General features: G+C 45.2%; 1 protein-coding gene and 1 long non-coding RNA gene across 9 annotated transcripts in view; one reads left to right on the forward strand and one right to left on the reverse strand.

Annotated features, from left to right (window-relative positions):
• Positions 1-3,026: 3,026 nt before the first annotated feature.
• Positions 3,027-17,453, reverse strand: part of COL26A1 (collagen type XXVI alpha 1 chain) — a 196,430-nt gene continuing 182,003 nt past the window's right edge. For 6 of the 8 annotated variants that reach the window (XM_064468207.1, XM_064468200.1, XM_064468206.1 and 3 more), the window contains 4 exons: positions 14,106-14,150; positions 12,633-12,677; positions 11,528-11,612; positions 3,027-8,147 (listed from right to left, as the gene is read on the reverse strand). In XM_064468207.1, the coding sequence (XP_064324277.1) occupies positions 7,975-8,147; positions 11,528-11,612; positions 12,633-12,677; positions 14,106-14,150 (348 nt within the window). In that variant the 3' untranslated portion in view covers positions 3,027-7,974. The remainder of the gene's footprint in view (positions 8,148-11,527; positions 11,613-12,632; positions 12,678-14,105; positions 14,151-17,453) is intronic. The other 2 variants (XM_064468202.1, XM_064468203.1) reach the window with 2 other exon arrangements.
• LOC135316133 (uncharacterized) lies at positions 8,142-16,141 on the forward strand. The gene is made up of 2 exons (XR_010375578.1): positions 8,142-8,360; positions 15,771-16,141. It is a non-coding gene; the product is annotated as an uncharacterized LOC135316133 (long non-coding RNA).

The following is a 17,453-nucleotide window of genomic DNA, read 5'->3' on the forward strand; positions in this document are numbered from 1 at the left end:
TTCATTGGCAATCCCCAAGTGCTGCCACAGACATACCAATGCTATGTACAGGCCAACTCTGGACTCCCTGACTCAGCCTTTCCTTTCCACCATGGTGGGGTATGATCAGTGAGGGACCCTCAGCTTGCCTTGGTACGTGGCCAGGCTCAGTCCGAAATTTTGATGTCAGCTGTTTTCCATCCTGGACAGCCCTTTCCCACGGGCTGCATTGTCAGTTGTTAGCCCAGACCTCTCTGGATGCTGTGCAAAGGTGGTGTGTGCTGGCCGTGCTTAGGGCAGGCAACTTTTAGTGTGCAGCTGGCAAAAAACCCCATCTTGTTCCCATGGACTAGTGAATCTGTGTAAGTGGCATATGGCAGCAGATCTAGACAGTGCTGGGCACAAAACAGGCAGGTTCAGGAATGGTCACGTGTAACTTTACAATCACTAACTCTACCGGTTTGCTTATCTAGTAGGGCTTTCCTAAATGAATTCTACACACAGACACACACACTAGAGGAGAAAGTCCTCTCTTAATTTGAAAAATGCCTACTAGCAAAAGCTCTATCACATCCTTTGGCAAATTGTTACAATGGTTAGGTATCATCATCATCAGTGTTAAAAGAGTGCACTGTCGGTTTTTGTATTTTTTTATCTGCCAGCCAGTATGTAGAGGAGATGTGCTATCCAGTCTGTCATGTGGATTTGAAAAAGAAAAGGGATTGGCTTTGTGTAAGGGTGCTGAGCCTGTCCTAAGAGTGGGCCGGGGAAAGACCTGCCCTCTGGCACAGCCGTTTCTCTCTCTGCCTCGCTCATAAAAGGGATAACTAAGGTGGGCCTGATCAACTACCCGGCTCTCTGAGGTCAAGCATTTATTTCCTTAAGTCTGGAGTAGTCAAATATTTTCCAAGCCATCTTTGAACCAACTTGTCATCATTTTCTGTGAACTGTAGACACACTATCCTAAAAGAGGAAGCAATGATAAACAAGGTGATGTAATTTCCCTGCTTAGTTTTTCTTTATAATATGTACAGCGTTGTGGCTGCCTTGCTGGCCATAGTGTGGCTTGGGAAGCTTAGGATTAGTCTGTTCCCATATCAGGATTGCTGTTTCCCCATCCCCAGTATCCTGGTCTGTGAGCATGGGTTACAGCCGCTGATTCAGGCTGCACTGGGGTGGGGGTACTCCTGGTAGCCCTTCCCTGGTTGTGTTCAACAGGCCGACATGTGATGAGCAATATTGTCGGAGCCCTTCCTACTGGGTTAATGTTTAGCTGGCTTTAAAAAGTAAGCTGTATAGCAACTTGGTGCTGAGCATGTGGTTAATGGAGTTAAGACAGTGTATTCAAAGAGTGTGTGTTTGTATGTGTATATATAGTTTAATCAGCTCCTGCTAGCAGTTCAAGCTGTTCAACTCTACCATTGATTTTTTCTTGTGCTGTGTTAAGCATTAGGAAAAGCGCTTCCCTTGCTGTGATTACAATCAGTGGCCATAATGGCCCAGAGACCAACATGGCCCTGATGCTAAGTCAGTGCTTGGCAGGCCAGCACAGCCACAAACGTCCCAAGAAATTAATTTAGCCTTTTATCCAGCAACTCCCAATCTGTACAGTAGTGATTAACAGAACTGCCTTCCCGCAGAGGACTTTTTTCAAGGATAAATATATCAGAGTTAGAGGTGTTGGGACACAAAAGCCAAGATAAATATACGCTGAGAGACCCCGAGGACTGCTGCATGGGAATGTTTGGCATCAAGTAACCTTGAGTATGTCCTCATCAGTGATGCAAAAAGTTGTATGAAGCAGAGGCCTTGACACTGTGGACATTTCCCAGTGTTTACAAGACTTAGCCTTTGCTACAGTAGTGGTATCTGCATATCTGCAATCAGTGTGTGTGTGGAATGGTTGTGATTTGCATAGCTCATTTTTGTTAGGATATAAAAAACAAGTTCAGAAAGCAGAACTGTCACGTCTCTGACAGAAACAGCCCAGGGCCTCTCTTACAGCCAAGGCTCATGCAGAGTAAAGCCTCCCTCTGCAAACAGATGGGTAACTGCAGCTAAATGGGTCGTTGTTCCCATCATAGGAAGGTTAAAAAACCAACATGTCCCTAACCCCCTCCCCGTCTAACAGTGTGAATTGTCACATGAGGTGACGGCTCGCGGTGGGGGCTCCATAAGCCCAGAGGCAAATTCAGAGAAGGTGTGAGCGGGCAACCGCAGCTGCCTCTGGAGGGGGCAGATGCCCAGGAGGTACCAGGGCATTGGAGGGAGGGGGCCTGGGCAGCCGTTGCTGTCTTCGATTAGTCAACGCGACTTCCCTGAACTGTAAGGAAACTTATGAGGAAGTGAGGCAAGTTGCAAAGACCAACAGTTTTCAATTTATGCTTTTAAGCACTGCAGATTTCTCTCTCTGGCTTGTTCCCCCATCGCCCAGTCTGCTGCAGCCAACCCAGCTCAGCGTGCCCTCGCTCAGCTGAGGGAAAGCTGTGATCCACGGATCTGTACTGACCTAAACCTCCTGCAGGAACTGGAGGGCTGGTCCTGCAGGAAGAGCCTGCCATATCCAGGCAGCGCCTCACTCTGCAATGCAAAGCAAGATGCTCAAAGCTGGCATTGCTTGAAGGCTTTCCTAGGCTGCCTTAGGAATTAACTGCCTCAGCACGAAGGCAGGATGGGCCCCTGGATTTGGTTAGCGTGGCTGGGATCGCGAAGTGGTGTGTAAGTGCATCCTAGCAATGAATCGCAAACCTCCGAGGTGGCAGTCGTGCTTGGTGAAGCAGGCTAGCTAACGTGCACAATAGTCAGTCCCATCATGGGAGAGGAACCTGTCAGACTTGGCTTTAGTTAATGAAGGCCCTTTTTGCCCCTCCACCCCACAGAAGATGGCCAGAAGCACGGTCTTTATGCACAATCTTGTCTTTTAAGGGACCTACAAACGTCTAGTCAGAGAAAGTTGAGATGGCAGGGAACAACAACAGATGCCCCAATTTCAGGACGCAGTTTGTTTGAACTTGCTCTGAACTTTGTAAATACGGACACCTGACATCTTATTCATGTACAGTAAGTTTATTTCTCAGTGCATTACATGAAAGGTCTTTGGTATTCGTGGGTTCTTGAGTACTGTTCCCACTCTGCTCTGTAAGAAAATGCTGAATACAAAACATTCCATATACAGTAACAAACCCCATAGCAAATAAAGAGAAATAGATAATTTGAACAATAACATAGCAATATGAAAACAGGTAAGTAACCATGCAAGAGGTGGAACAAACAGGTTGTGTTTACAACAAACATTAGAGCCTGCCATAAATGAGTTCATCGTATCAGATGAGATTTATTCTAAGTTAAGAAATTACACATGATTGCAAGATACTGCATATGGCTGCCCTATAAAAGACCAAATGGTTGTAAAGCTTATTACAATGAGAGAAGCCGGGACCATTTGCACACATACGAAACACACTGATATAAATAAAAAAATACTGCGTAAAATAACTAGTTGAAAAAGTTAACGTTTCCTTCTACGGATGGGAATGTGCTTTGTGAACAATTATAGCACCTTTGAATTGCTTAGTTTCAACACAATCACAGAAACCGAGTAGCTTAAACCCCTATACCACCACACTCGGAATGTCATCCTGAACAGGACAGAAGGTGTAAACGTGGAGGAGAGTGGAGTTCCAATAAACTGTATCGAGAAGTAATTCTAGAAGCTGATTGTCTTTTAGAAGCCTTTGTCACAGTGGTCGGGTTCCTACATTGAAATCGTTCATTGCAGAGACCGGGTGTGAACGCCAACCCCAGAGCCAAACGCTCAGAAAGCCGCTTGGGAGCCATATGCTTTGCTCCACGGAAAGCAGCACCAGTCCGTGCTAGCGGAAGAGCTGGATCTGATTTTATGGCCTGTTCCTTTGAAAGTTGATGGCAAAATTACTGTGGAGTTTGGTGGGAGCAGGTGAGGGCTCTTCTCTCTAGTTTATTCCTATTTCCCTGGGTTGCTATCAATTCTTTACAGTAAGTGCAAATTCGATACTCTGGAGAGAAGCATTCTCCACCTCCCAGGAGTACCAGATTGCTGGTGAACATCAGGGTGCCCGGACCACAGAGATTTTTGGTTGTGCAATGTGCTGCTGCTGCTTCTGGTTAGCCCAAGGCAAGGAAAATGCGTTATTACTACCAGAACCAATCCAAGTCAAAACCACATTGGAGCTCAAAGAAACATTAAGAATTTCAAAGCCTTAGGGAAAAAAAGAAAGGAAAAGAACACACTATGGTATTGCACAGTATGCATGTAAGATAAAGCACTAAACATTTCAATTAAAATATATTTCTAAATGAAATAAATCCACTCTCTAAGTTACGTAGCCACGGCAAGAGGCATTATATGCCCTGGCTAAAAAGAACCTTAGTATCTTGCCTAAGATGGAAAAATGTGGTTGGAGCGGTTTGCTCAGTCATGAATATCATTAATGTCAGCATGTGAGGCCGAGTTCACCTTTAAAACATAAACTGGGCCTGCACAACAGTGTGGTCCAACCCTTTTGTAAGTAGAGAGGATGAAACCCCAGCTGAGAGAGAAAGTCCGCTTGGTATAAGCCTCCTGTCACCCAAATTAAAGATACAGTACCGCATGACAGAGAGATGGAGCTAAATGAAGCAAGAAGTGTGGAGAGAAAAAAATTACATAGCTCATACAGAAATCTGGAAAAGTCAATAATTAAAATGGTTGCAACCCAAACCTAACCAGCCTTTTGACAATTGACTTGGCAGGATTCATTGCAAACACTTTCCATTAAACGTCTTTTCATCTTGCCAGTCATTAGTTTTAAATATTTCAAAATCCAAAATCTTAGTCAATACGAATGACTCGGAGAGAGCACTCACCCGGGTAATGCAATAGCTTCGAAGTCAGGAAGACAAACTTGGAGGAAAAAAAATATTTCTCTTTCAATTCAGCGTGAAGGCTCCAAAATGTCAGGGAAGTGAAAATGGCCTCATTGTGCTCCCTCTTCCCCAAATTCAACCCTGTAGCTACGAGACCAGTGAAACTGAATTTTGCTGTTTCCCTTTTTAAAGATTGCTTTGGTTTACTTTAGTTCCTGAAACTGCCATGAGGACATTTGCTTAATGCGGCCAGTGACTGTAGCTTGCAGCACCCTGCCCAGTGCACACGTTTAGACTGCACTGGGCTTTCTCCTCAGGCTTTGGGACCTGATCTTCCAACGCCTTCTGGTAGGCATAATGGAAGGCTTCATCTCCTGGAAGGCCCCAGCTAGGTCTTGAAATATCCAAACGATCAAGACCAAGATGGTCCCCATTCAACAAAGAGGCAATCAAGTACTTCTCAATTCCTACATGGTAATCAGCCTGTAAATGGGGAAACTTTTTTTTTTCCACATTTAATTCTTAAATGGAAAGATTATTCCAAGAATATATCAGGGGCTGCACCATGCTTACCTGTCCACCAACAGAGCTGTGGCCCTCACAGTAGTGAATGGAGGGACGTAGGCTGCTGTACAGCACCTCAGTCATTTGCAAAATGTTGAAAAGCTGAGCTGTTCGCATTCGTGCCTGTTTCCAGGCTGAAGGCTGGTTGCTAGCCGCCTTTAACCCACTGATTTAATTCAGCATCATTTATAGACATACTGTCATTAGAGTTAGTACTGGATTTGCAATGAAGATGCACTCGAGAGACTTTATTTCATTCTCCCAAAAGGATTATGAATACAGGGCGACTGCTTGAGGTCAGCAACCTGCTTGACTTGGGTAGTTTTACTTCTTTTCTTCTGACTCTATCACACTCCAGCTGTAATTCGGCGTACAGGCAGGCAAAGGAATTCTGGAGCCCAAAGCGTCAGCTCTTGGCAAAACTCTGCATTTACTTCAAATGTTGGCGTCTTAGGGAAAGAGAGCACCTGAGCGTACCTTCCCTTCAAACTTTTGTAACGCTTTGGGCTTGTTTCTTTGAAATGCCCAAAGGAAACCTTGCACATATGGAAGTACAACCTGAACGACATGGGTTGGCTGCTGAATGAGCACCACTACTGGCATTAGCCAAGCAATGTGAGGATTCAAAAGCAGGGCAAGTAAATGCATTTACTGCTGCCTCCAAGCCAGCTTAAACCAAGGCTGTTTATTATCTAGTTGTAGAGCAGTAAAAAGCTTCTGTACGAGGACAAGTTTCCGGTGCTCTCAGCATCAAAGAACACCATTTCCCCTGTTTTGGGACAGATAGTTGGACTTCTAAAGAACAGGGCCAAATGAAGACATATAGTGAATTCAGTCACCCTGAAGTAGCCTGTAACCTGTTCATTTCTGAAAACAATGCTCTTCAGAGGGAAGATTTGGATGTTCTGACATCTCTGTAGATCTACCATGTTTACAATGTATATGGGAAGTTAATTTAATCTGTGGCTAATATTGGGCTGGCAGAGCTCCTTCAGTCTCATTTCCAGTGTACCACATGCTTCTGGTTTTGCCTTAGGAAGATCACTTTGGGTGACAAGGGCTGCTGAATACATGGACCATATAGTTGTTGGTCTTTGCAACAGCTTTTGACAGAAATATTGTAGCAGTACAGTTTGCCTTTTTCAGAGGGCTGTATCTTGCACTATGAACCAGATGGGACGTGGCCAGTTCACCTGACTTACGCAATAAAATGACAACACAAATTCAATTTGCTCACTTTCGTCCTGGGCTGAATCTGAAAACTGGCAGAACGGGGAGGGGTGTGTGTATGTGAATTAAAAACATATTTAAAAATAGTACCCATCCTTTCTGTTGGTTAGTCTCACCCTTTCTAAGAAAAATCACTGTCTACATGAATGACATCAACTTGTCTGATTCGGTTTGCACAGATGTAGTAATTAATTTGTCACGGAAGGGCAGGTTCAGCTTCTTAACCCTGGAAGCTGGGACTTCCCCCAAAAAAACAAGTTATTGCAGAAAGTAAAATGACTTTGTATTTAACTCCCAGTAGAGGATAAGCTCTTGACAAGACACTAATTCCTTAGGCTGTGGTTTGCTACTACATTGCGTCCAGATTCAAACGGCAAGGATTTACTCACAAGATAAAAATGAAACAGTGTGAAAACGTTTTTCCTTATTGACTAAGAAACTATTGCAAAAACATCTTTTCCTGTGAATAGTTATTGGTACTATTTAACTTAATTATCTCTGGAGGTATGCACAAGCTGAACACAATATGGGAAAATTCTTGCACAAGTCCATCATATCTCAAACTGCTCTGTATTTTCACAGAAACAGTCTAACCTCACTGAAGATAGACAGAAAGTCAAAGTTGCTGTGAACATTTGCATCAAAAGTCCTTGCTTAGCCAACCACATATAGAAATAATGCCACTCGCATGCAATTAGCAACTTGAAAAGCCAAGACTTTGATGCTAAAGGCCAAAGAGTAACCTTTATTTTCAGAGTAACAGTTTTAAATGTTCTTTGAATTTTCCAATTTGTTCTTTGCTTAAAAGAAATTCTTGCAGGTCATGCTTTAATGGCCTATGGAAATGATGTCTTCACCTGGAAGTCAGCATGACACCACAACATGAAATAAAAGCAGGTGCCACCAACTATACCAATGGACAAGGCTAAGGCTTGGTCTTGAGTCTAGATGGGATCGATTGTCTCAGCCAGTTAAGCAGTGTTTTAACTGAGTCACTTTCACGGGCAGTGAGGACACAAGGGGAGGATTAAACCCTTGAGACACAGTCAGGAGGTGTCATTTCTGTAGACAGTTTGTAGGGATACCGGCCATCTGGTATTCCAAAGGCAAAACAATAAAATCAAGGAAAACGTTCATAAGACCCTCTCTGAGCTATGGATAAGACATTCCCTGCAATACAGGCGTAGTATTGGCCAGGTGAGGAAACCCGGTTGCCAACACTGCAGCCTCCTACCCACTTCATTTGCACTCTGCAATTAAGCACTAGGATACTGTATCTTTAACAGGTGAACAGGCACAGAGAACACACAGATGCTCCTACTTCATCCGATTGCTTCTCCTGTTGGCTTCACTGTCATCCAGCAGTGAAGAGAGGATCTGGTAGGCTTGCGGCTGCTGGGGTCCTCCACGTTTGATCTTGATGCTGGTTCGCAGAGGGGAGCCTGGGATCACATCTTGTCCAGAGCCTGGCTCAATGGAAGATAAAGAGTCTGTAAGGAGAGAAAGTCACGGGAGAGCGCTATTTAAAAGGGGAGGCTAAGGAAAGTGTAAATGGGCCCTTCTGAATGATACCTCCTCCGGAAGAAGCGTCGTCCCTCCTGTTGTCTTTCCATCCAGCAAGCAACTGCGGAGCTACACGTTTGCTGCTGTCACACCATGCCTACATCAGGTCTTTTCCCTCGGCCCTGTCTAAACTCTTTGGGGTAAGTACTCTTACTGCACATGGCCCCTGTTCTCATTTGTAATTCCATCTACAAAGTGCTGTTCTTTTATTGATTATAATTTTGCTTGGGCTATAGCTGCTACTCAGCATTGCCCACAGACTCCTGTTATTGAAGAATGAGCCCAAGTGGTCACTGGGAAGTGATGCTCCTGGGGGTTTAAGTACCATTTCACTCCTTGTAAAGGACATTTTGAGGCACTGCAAAGATTGAATGAAAGGATTGATCCACCCTAGGCTAGAGCAAAATTAGCAATAAAGCTGGGAAAAAATATTAGCTGTCCATTCTCCCAGCATGCCTCATGGTTACACACACCGCCTCTTCCTACAGCCTCCTGCCCTACAAAGGTAAATATACATTTGACTACGGCCACTCTTCTGTTTTCTCAGCAGTCAGCAACAGATGCTGATAATTCGATGCTGCCTCATCATTTTTAACGCTCCAGTTTCTTCTTCCTTTTGCCTTCAGAGACGGACATTTGCTTGTTTCCCTACCAAGAGCCCAAACCTCAAGCCAGACACCCAGCCTTGGTCTGATCCCACGAGGCAGCATTTCTGTTTCAAGCGAGCGTTTGGCTGCCGGAGGATTTGTGCCGTGTTCACTGGAAGCGAACACTGCCACGCAGTTTGGGCTTTCCTGTGTCCTGCTGGGCTGCTCTCTGCAGTTTGCTAGGCCAGATAATCTCAAACTGCCCTCCCACTGCAGAGACTCGGGTTGTTTGCTGGTATATTTGCCTTGTTGCTTGGGTGGCTGTGGTTTTGGAAACCACACTGACTGTGAAGTTTCTTGGGAAAATGAGAGCATGCGCTTGGCATTTCTGCGTGGGTCTGTAAAGCTGGGCTGAGCCAGGCTGCCCAGGAACTGTGGTAAAATCCTTAACACCTACAGTGGGAACATGACCAGATGGTTGGTGCTGGGTGATTTAAACCAGTGTGGTGCCTTTCAGCGCAGGGAGGTCTGTGCTCAAGGATATTCCGTTTGGTTACTTATGTCTTTTTCTGTTGGTTTTGTTGTTTTTTTTTTTAACCATAAACACATAGAGATGAACATGATTGCACAAGGGAAAAATGCCTTGCTTTCCCAGTTGTCTTTCTAAACAGTTTTTTTGTAGGGAGTAAAACACGTCTTAAGTTAAAGAATGGAACTATCTCAAAAGCACGGAGTAATAATATAATTATATTGTTATTGGATGAAAAAGGAACTATTTCTATAAAGTCATGCAATATAGGTATTTAACTGCACTGTACAATTAAAACCCATCCATTTTTCCTGATGCAGTTACACTGGTATGGAAGTGTACCTGGGTATAAATAACTTGCCTCCATCCCAAGCAATAACAGAAAATACATTTACGTCAGTAAAAAAGGTTTGCCAAAACAACTGTTTCAAAACAGCAGCAGCGCATGCCTTGTTGCTGCTGTACTGCCAAACAGACAATGTGTAAAACAGATAAACTAGGCAGCTCTGCAGGGGCGAAGTTGCATGAATCCCCCAGTCCAAGCCCCCGTGTCTACACAAGCTTCCTGAAGAGCTGCCATTTTGCTTTATAATAGAATAAATGAAGGTACAAAGTAAAAGATAACAGATGGCCAGGCCCTGGGTCCTGTCAATACACTGCACTGTGCTTACGGACCGGGCTCCCCTTCCCCTCTTGATTGGAGAACACACCGGCTGGGCAGGGATTGCTGCCTAGGTAATCTAGGGGACATCTTCCTGGTACCTCCGCCATCTCAAAACAAAGAAGCGTTAAAGACTTCTCTTCCTGCCCTTGGTATATAAAATTGAGTGAAAATACGAAGCAAACTAGGATTAATGCAGAGGTTAGGTGAGCGTGACTGCAGTTAAATCATGGGTTCATGGTTTCCCAAAAAGCTTAAGCTGTTGCTGCCTATTGCTTCTGGAAATAGTACTTTGGGCCTCTAAAAGACACATGTCCATTGAACAATGTCGAGCAGGGCTGAGACCTAAGCTAGTTCAGCCATATAACAGAGCACCAGGCACCGACAATGTTTTGGCTTTCAAGTGCCCAGTGGCATTTTCATTTTAGCACTGTGCTGGCTCCAGGAGGAGCTTGTGGGCTCTCGAAGCATGCTGCCTCGCTGAACGGTAATAGGTGCGCTTTAAGTCACTCGCTTAGGAACTGCTGGACATTTTAGCTGTTCAGCATTTTCACAGGCTAAATCAATATCCAAAGGCCACTTCATAATAGAAGTGGATGTCAATCTGAAGGAAGGTGCGAGCAGCTTGCTTTGCAAGTGAGGCCAGGAACAAGGTGCCATGTGTCAAGGAGAAAATAGAAAGAAAATTGCTATGGGACTTACTTAGTTAAAAAATGCTCATCTCAGTGCCAAGGAACAGGCTGGGATAGCGGATCTAAACAACGTTTTGCCTCTATTGTATTTCTGAAAAGGGAGAAATTGGCACAGCAACTTTTGGCAGCTGAGCGAGAATTGATCCTCAAGTACCCCAAAGGGAGACGGCTGATCTGTGACAACTGCACGATCCCATACTCTGATTAAGGGGAGAAAACACTCCTTAAGGGTGACGTCACACACTGTACCAGTGATGCTAAATAGCCTCAGCAAAAAACTTAAAATCTATCTGAACAAAGAACACGTGAGACTTAACTTTAAATCTGATTGTGAAAATAGGTTTTATGTAGGTTATAATCACAAAAATTCAGGGATCGCTGGTTTTCAGGGTAACGGCTGAAAACCATTGGGCTTTCTCCGTAAAATATAGTGCTACACAAGGCAAGGGCCAAGTCACTTGGAAGACACTATTAACAGGATTAAATGATCTGGCATAAAGACTTGAACAAGCAGCTCCCTGGGAAGCTGGTGGATGATCTGTGCCACATGGCTTGAGCTGCTGCTCGTGACTTGGCTGTCTCAATTGTAATAAAAATTATTGTGGGGGCCATTTCACCTGCTACTGTAAAGCCAGAATAACTAGTGCAGTTGGTGGAAGCGCTAGGTCCTCAACAGTTCTCAGCATCCTTTATGTCATGTTGGGTACCTAGGTTTGAAAACCTGGCTTAAACAGATTCTAGACAGAGAGTTTAGGAGAATGGGAGGATGTTTAGCCCCAAGCAGCTGCCTGAACAGAGCCCCCAGTTGTCTAGCAAAGAAAACCTTAGCGACGCTTACCATGAATTCCTATCATGTGCTCAAGAATTAATACCCTCTCAGCTAAAATCTTCAGAGCTTCTCGAAGCTGTTGAACACCTTCCCCCTGCAAGAAGGAAAAGAAAACTAACATTGGTATATGTTGCAGAATAGGCTTCTTGTTCATAATGTTGCCTCTATAACGCCAAACTATACAGTGTGAATGTTTGAAAAAGAAAAGTTGTAAAAAGGGAGATAAACTGCAAGGATTAAGTAGGAATGCAGGAGAAATCCCTATTTAAAGAAAAATGCCTCAGTTATAGCCCGTGTTTGCAGAGCCTCTGATCCAAAGCCAAGCCTTTCAGTTTGGTTCCTGCTTCTGCAGTGGGCCAAACCCAGGCTGCATATTCCTGTCAAACCTTTACAAGTGAAGCTTATGTTAACTATGCCGACCTACCTGGAGAACAGGTTTTGCTCTCATCTGATGTTTGCTCTGAACATCAGTGAGTTACCTGGGCTTTCTCTTTGTTGGTACACCAGGGAAGCAAGACGTGTGGCTAGCACTATCTTATTGCTCCCTTATAAACTGGAACAGTGGCATGCGAAGCCAGCCTGATGGGCTTCACGCTGCTCTCACAGAGCTCCTAGCTGGGCCACATGCTGCCTGAAGCCTGTCCACATACTTTCTTGTACAGTCAAGCTGTAGTTTGTTGCCCCTATTGCCTTAGGTATGGGCTTGAAAGGACAGATATTGGGAAGTATTTTAGGGTGGGAAAGCAGAGATGTAAGAACTCCAACTCTCTTCACATACAGCTTGATGTCTTCTGGGAGTCTGTCCCTCAGCTAGTGGGAGGGACAGTGGTGGCCCACCTTCCAGCAGCTCTGTGTGGCAGAACAACTACTGGGGACTGAGGAGGTGTTCAGAGAACACGGTGGGAAGGGCAGCTGACAACGTGGCCAAGGGAGCTGCAAAGACTGGGATTTCTCACATGTATGAAAATCAAACCCAAGGTTCATATAATCGCTGCACTTTTAACTGTGGACAGGACCCTTGCCCTCCACAAAGCAGCCTGCCAAAGGGAATATGGTTGAAGCACAGTAAAAAGACAAACAGGAAAGTAAAACAACAGTAGAAATACATGCTTACATCAGCACCTTTGTCACCTTCCTCACCCTTCTTGCCTGGTTCACCCTAAAAGAGACAAGAAACAGAAATTGCTTTTCATGTGACCGAGGCCCCTGCCCAGGATCACTTGCATCCCTTCCCTCCAAAGAAACAAATTAAAGGCAGCAGCATTTCACCAGCAGAAAACAAATTAACTGACTCTCCAGCACTTCACACCAAGGGCCAAAGTGCTCCTGTGAGCTCTGTCCTGCTTCCCACCAGCTTCCCAGGAGGTCATTACCATTTCTAACACTATGAACTTGGCCAGGAGTGGCCAAGCTGCAGGAGGGGCTGGCTGCAATGGCCTGGGCCCACAAGACGACTAGATCTAGCTCATGACAATCTCAATGAGCAATGCTTTTACCTCACACTGACACAAAAATACTGCTCCCCTCCCCCCAAACATGCACATGTTCATCGTTATTTAGAACATAAAATCCGCCATTCTGCTCTCATTAATTAATCACATCACTTTCTGCCTCTGAAGATACTCATTAACCTTTTCTTGAACAAAGATCCCTATGTGCTGTGAACATTGGTCTGATGTTCCCCCCAACCAGGAAGTTCATGTATTTCTCAAAGAACAGCTGACATGGAGAGATTAAACCACAAGCTAAACATAAAAAGGGAAAGGGCTAACAAACTGCTGACTGAAATAGAGTGGAAATGCCTGGGCTCCTCAAACTTGATGGCCATCCCTGAGATGTCCAACATGCAATCCAGCTGCAAAGCAGGAGTGGGTATGGAAGGAAGGTGTGAAGAAAAGGTTGTGTGAATCGTACAAACTGATGAGGTAGAATTAAGGAAGAGAGAAGAGAAACCTCCCAGAGGATCTAGGACCTCCCTGGATGCCGCCAGCCAGAAAAAAAAACCCCCAACTTGCTCCACTAGCTCACTTTCAGCCAACTCTCAACTCCACTGGTTTGTTTGCACCCTAGCCATGTGTGCCAGTGCAGACATCTCCTGTGTGCATCTATTCAGGTATTGCCAAGACATCATTTGGAGACATCTCTTTATCTCATTAAAGGGTTTCCAGCTCAACTTGGCAGGCCAAGGTGCAAGAGGGAGTACTTTGGGTTGTTTAAAGGTGCCCACCTTTGGGCTCTGGTAGTGCCAGAAACCTCACAGGGTAGGGAGAGGGCTTCTGTCTGCCAAGGTTTGGCTAGAGGGGATCTGCAAGCAAAGCACACATCTCCTCTGTTGGCATGATGCCTTCCTGATCGTGGCATTTCAGCACTAGGCTTAACATGCAGGAAGACTACGTTTTATTTGCAGAGGACTACGTTAACGTGAGGTTGCCTGTTCAACAAATGTGTAAGCTGGAGACAGTTGACCTAAGTATTGCATCTGAGAGAGCTGGTTCAACCAGCTGCAGTCCTGTAGGTGGTATTTATGGTGCCAGGCAGGCACCAAACCCATCTGAGTCTTGCACACACCCGCAAGTACATCACTTACAGGAAATCCCTTAATGCCCCTCTCTCCAGGCAGACCTGCTTGCCCCTGTTGGAAATAAAGTAAGTGTCATTAGGAGATATTTTTCCATTTGACGAGAACATAGTGTAAATTTTACTAGTGGAATTCAGATGGCTTAATGAAAAACCTTACACTTGGGATAATATGAAAAAAAAATCCTTTCCCTTGACATTATCACTTAGAGACAGCAAAAGGGGGTCATGGTTTTCTGTCAAGTATCAGCTCCAAAATGCATCATGCTTTGGAGAAGTTCGTTCAATACAGAGCTACTCAGCTCAGTACCCTCTCAGTAAGATGATTAGCAATTTTTTTTAACTTTACAGCAGTCAGTTACATTATACCGGGAAGAAATTTGGCTGGGGATTTGTTTCTTACAAAGATACCACATTCTTCTCTCTAGTAAAAATGATGGGCTGATGCTGCCCCAGACAGCAAACAGAGCCCAGGACTCCCACAGAGCACTGATTTACTCTGCCTCCTGCTCCACACACACATCCCTGCATTAACCCCAACAGCTACTGATCAAAACACACGTACAATATTTTGGTCGATTTGTTTCTTTTTCCTGCTGTGCTAATTTTCACATTGTTCTCAGTGGGTTGGTTTTTTTTGTGTGTGTGTGTGGTGTGGTTTTTTTGTTTTAAAAAGAAACATTTTGAAACGGTAGGTGTTGGTTTGGGGCAGAATAAAATGCCATCGAACTGACCATCTTTTTTCCCTGTTTTCCTCTGCAGTGCTGGTTTACCACCCCAGAGCATGGTGGGGCAGGGTAGAATCCCTGACCAGAAGAGTTATAGATTATTTCATAAGAAAGCAGGAGCTGGGGAAGGAGAAGCAAAATTTAAAAGCATCTTTAGAAATCTATTCATGACACAGCCACATATTTAACCTTGCTCTTCTCCCCTAGACGTACACAGGAACAAACCCATCCCTTTCCCCCCGCCCCACCTAGCTGGCAGCAGCTTTTTGTAGGATTTGCCAGAAAGGGAGGGTTGCTTTGCTACTGTGTCCATCAAACTGCTGCTTTGTATAAAAAACCAATGGGCCTTGGGCATCTAAAAAACATGACTACGGAGAGCTACGTGGTGCTGGTGAGCAGCTAGCCAGCACTAGACAAAGGCCCATATTGACATGAAGAGCACTGGGAGGAAGGCCCAATTTGTCAGGTGCTCTGAGCATCTTCAAAGGGAAATACTTGGACTCTGCACTGGAGGGAGTAAGGCCTGTGAAAAAGCACAGGCAAGCGGCAAATCATGGAGAGGAGACATAACGACGCACTCAAAATACATAAATAGACTGTTGTCTGTGTCCAGGGGGAAAAGGAAAGGATGTTACCAGCTTAAAGGGGATCAAAGGATATTTAGACTGGATGTTAGAAATATCCTTTATCCCAGGCCCTCGCTAGCTGTACCTCTGAAGACTGCCTGGAGACGATGCAGTGCATCCCTCACTGCCACTCTTTAAGAATAAGATGAACAGAGGCGGATCGTGAGCGGCACACATAGATGTGCCAGCCAGGGGACGCGCTCAGACTGCTTCAGGTCTCTTCTACATCTGTTCTCTTTGAGATTAAGCAAGAAGAATGTATAACAACATTTTCTCAAATCTCAATAGCTATTGTAAAGCCTCTTCTGCTTTTCTTTGCAGCTGCACAGCTCCTCCGCCCTGTGTTAAGCCAGCTCTGATTTGTATCCACCAAACCCAAAATTGCAGCATGTAGTTGTCAAAACCAGCATTCAAATCCACACTCACAAGAGACAAAGAGCGCACAGAACATCCTACAGCAATTCTGCCCGAAGAAGCACTCGCCTTCACTTTCCACGCTAACAGAGGAAGGACAGGAAATAGCATTTATTTTTTGTGTTGAGCGAGACATTTAAAAATCTCATTCATTCCAAACCTAGAAGGAGAGTTACAATTTTGAATATCTAACAAGGAGGGAACAAAAATCAAAGTCTAAAGGATTTTTCTGTACTGAATGGACAGAGTGCAACAGAGCTTTTTTTTTTCTTTTTTTTTTTTTCTTCAAAATAAGTGTAATCTTAGCAATATGGCCAACCACAGACTAAAGCAAAATGTGAAATGAATCATTGAGGAAGAGCTCTTATCAGTTTCCTGGATGGAAACTTGACACGTTGCCATATACCATGCCCTGGGTTTTTTTTTTGGTTTTTGGTTGGGTTGTGTTTTTTTTAACTGAAAAATTAACATTTAATGGTGACGAGCTGTGGTCAGTAACCTGTGCTGAAATCTCATCAGTTAAGGTTTTGCTCTCTATCAGAATCTTAAACTCTAGTCTGAGAAATACATCAGTCTGTAATATAGTAGTAAAGCCAATACATGCCCAAAGTGGCTGATCTGCACAAGGAAACTGTTACTAGAAATTACAAACAGTCACTTCAAATGGTCTCTGTCTTTTAGGGCGCTGCAAGTGATTTCTTATGTAAGAACAGGGATCAAGCACCCAAAACAACATGCAAAGATAATAAAATAAGCTGGAGCGTTTTAAAAGCATATATGCTCCCTCCTCAGATATCTGCTGCTCCTTGATGTGAAGTGCCTCAGAAGGGAATGACACAAGCCACCTGGACTTGCTCTCCTTGCACACTGTCTGGACACAGGAGCATTGTGTAAGTCTGTTGCTATTTATTCTCATGAATTTGGGAAGCCATCAAATTGGAGTTAACAAATTTCATAGAATCACAGAATGCCCTGAGCTGGAAGGGACCCACAAGGACCATCGAGCCCAGCTCCTGTCCCTGCACAGGACACCCCAAATTCACACCGTGTCTCTGAGGGCCTTGTCCAAGTGCCTCTTGAACGTTGTCAGGCTTGGTGCCGTGATGCCTCCCTGGGGAGCTGTTCCAGGGCTCCACCACCCCCTGGGGGAAGGACCTTTCCCTAATGCCCAGCCTGACCCTCCCCTGGCACATCTCCCTGCCGTTCCCTCGGGCCCTGGCGTTGGTCACCAGAGAGCAGAGACCAGCCCTGCCCCTCCTCCCCCCCTTGGGAGGGAGCTGCAGAGCGCCATGAGGGCTGCCCTCGGCCTCCTCTGCTCCAGCTGAACAACCCAAGGGGCTTTAGCTGCTCCTTGTACAGTTTCTCCTCTAAACCCTTCCCCAGCTCCGTGGCCTCCTCGGGACACTCTCCAGTACCTTTATACCCCCAATGTCCTGCGGCGCCCAACGCTGCCCACAGCGCTCGGGGTGAGGCCGCCCCAGCGCGGGGCAGAGCGGGACAATCCCCCCCCTCGCCCGGCTGCGATGCGGGGCTCGGTGCCCCCCAGGGCACGGCTGGCCCTCTCGGCTGCCAGGGCACGCTGGGGGCTCG

Source organism: Phalacrocorax carbo, chromosome 17 (assembly GCF_963921805.1).
Source record: "Phalacrocorax carbo chromosome 17, bPhaCar2.1, whole genome shotgun sequence".
NCBI classification, from domain to species: domain Eukaryota; kingdom Metazoa; phylum Chordata; class Aves; order Suliformes; family Phalacrocoracidae; genus Phalacrocorax; species Phalacrocorax carbo.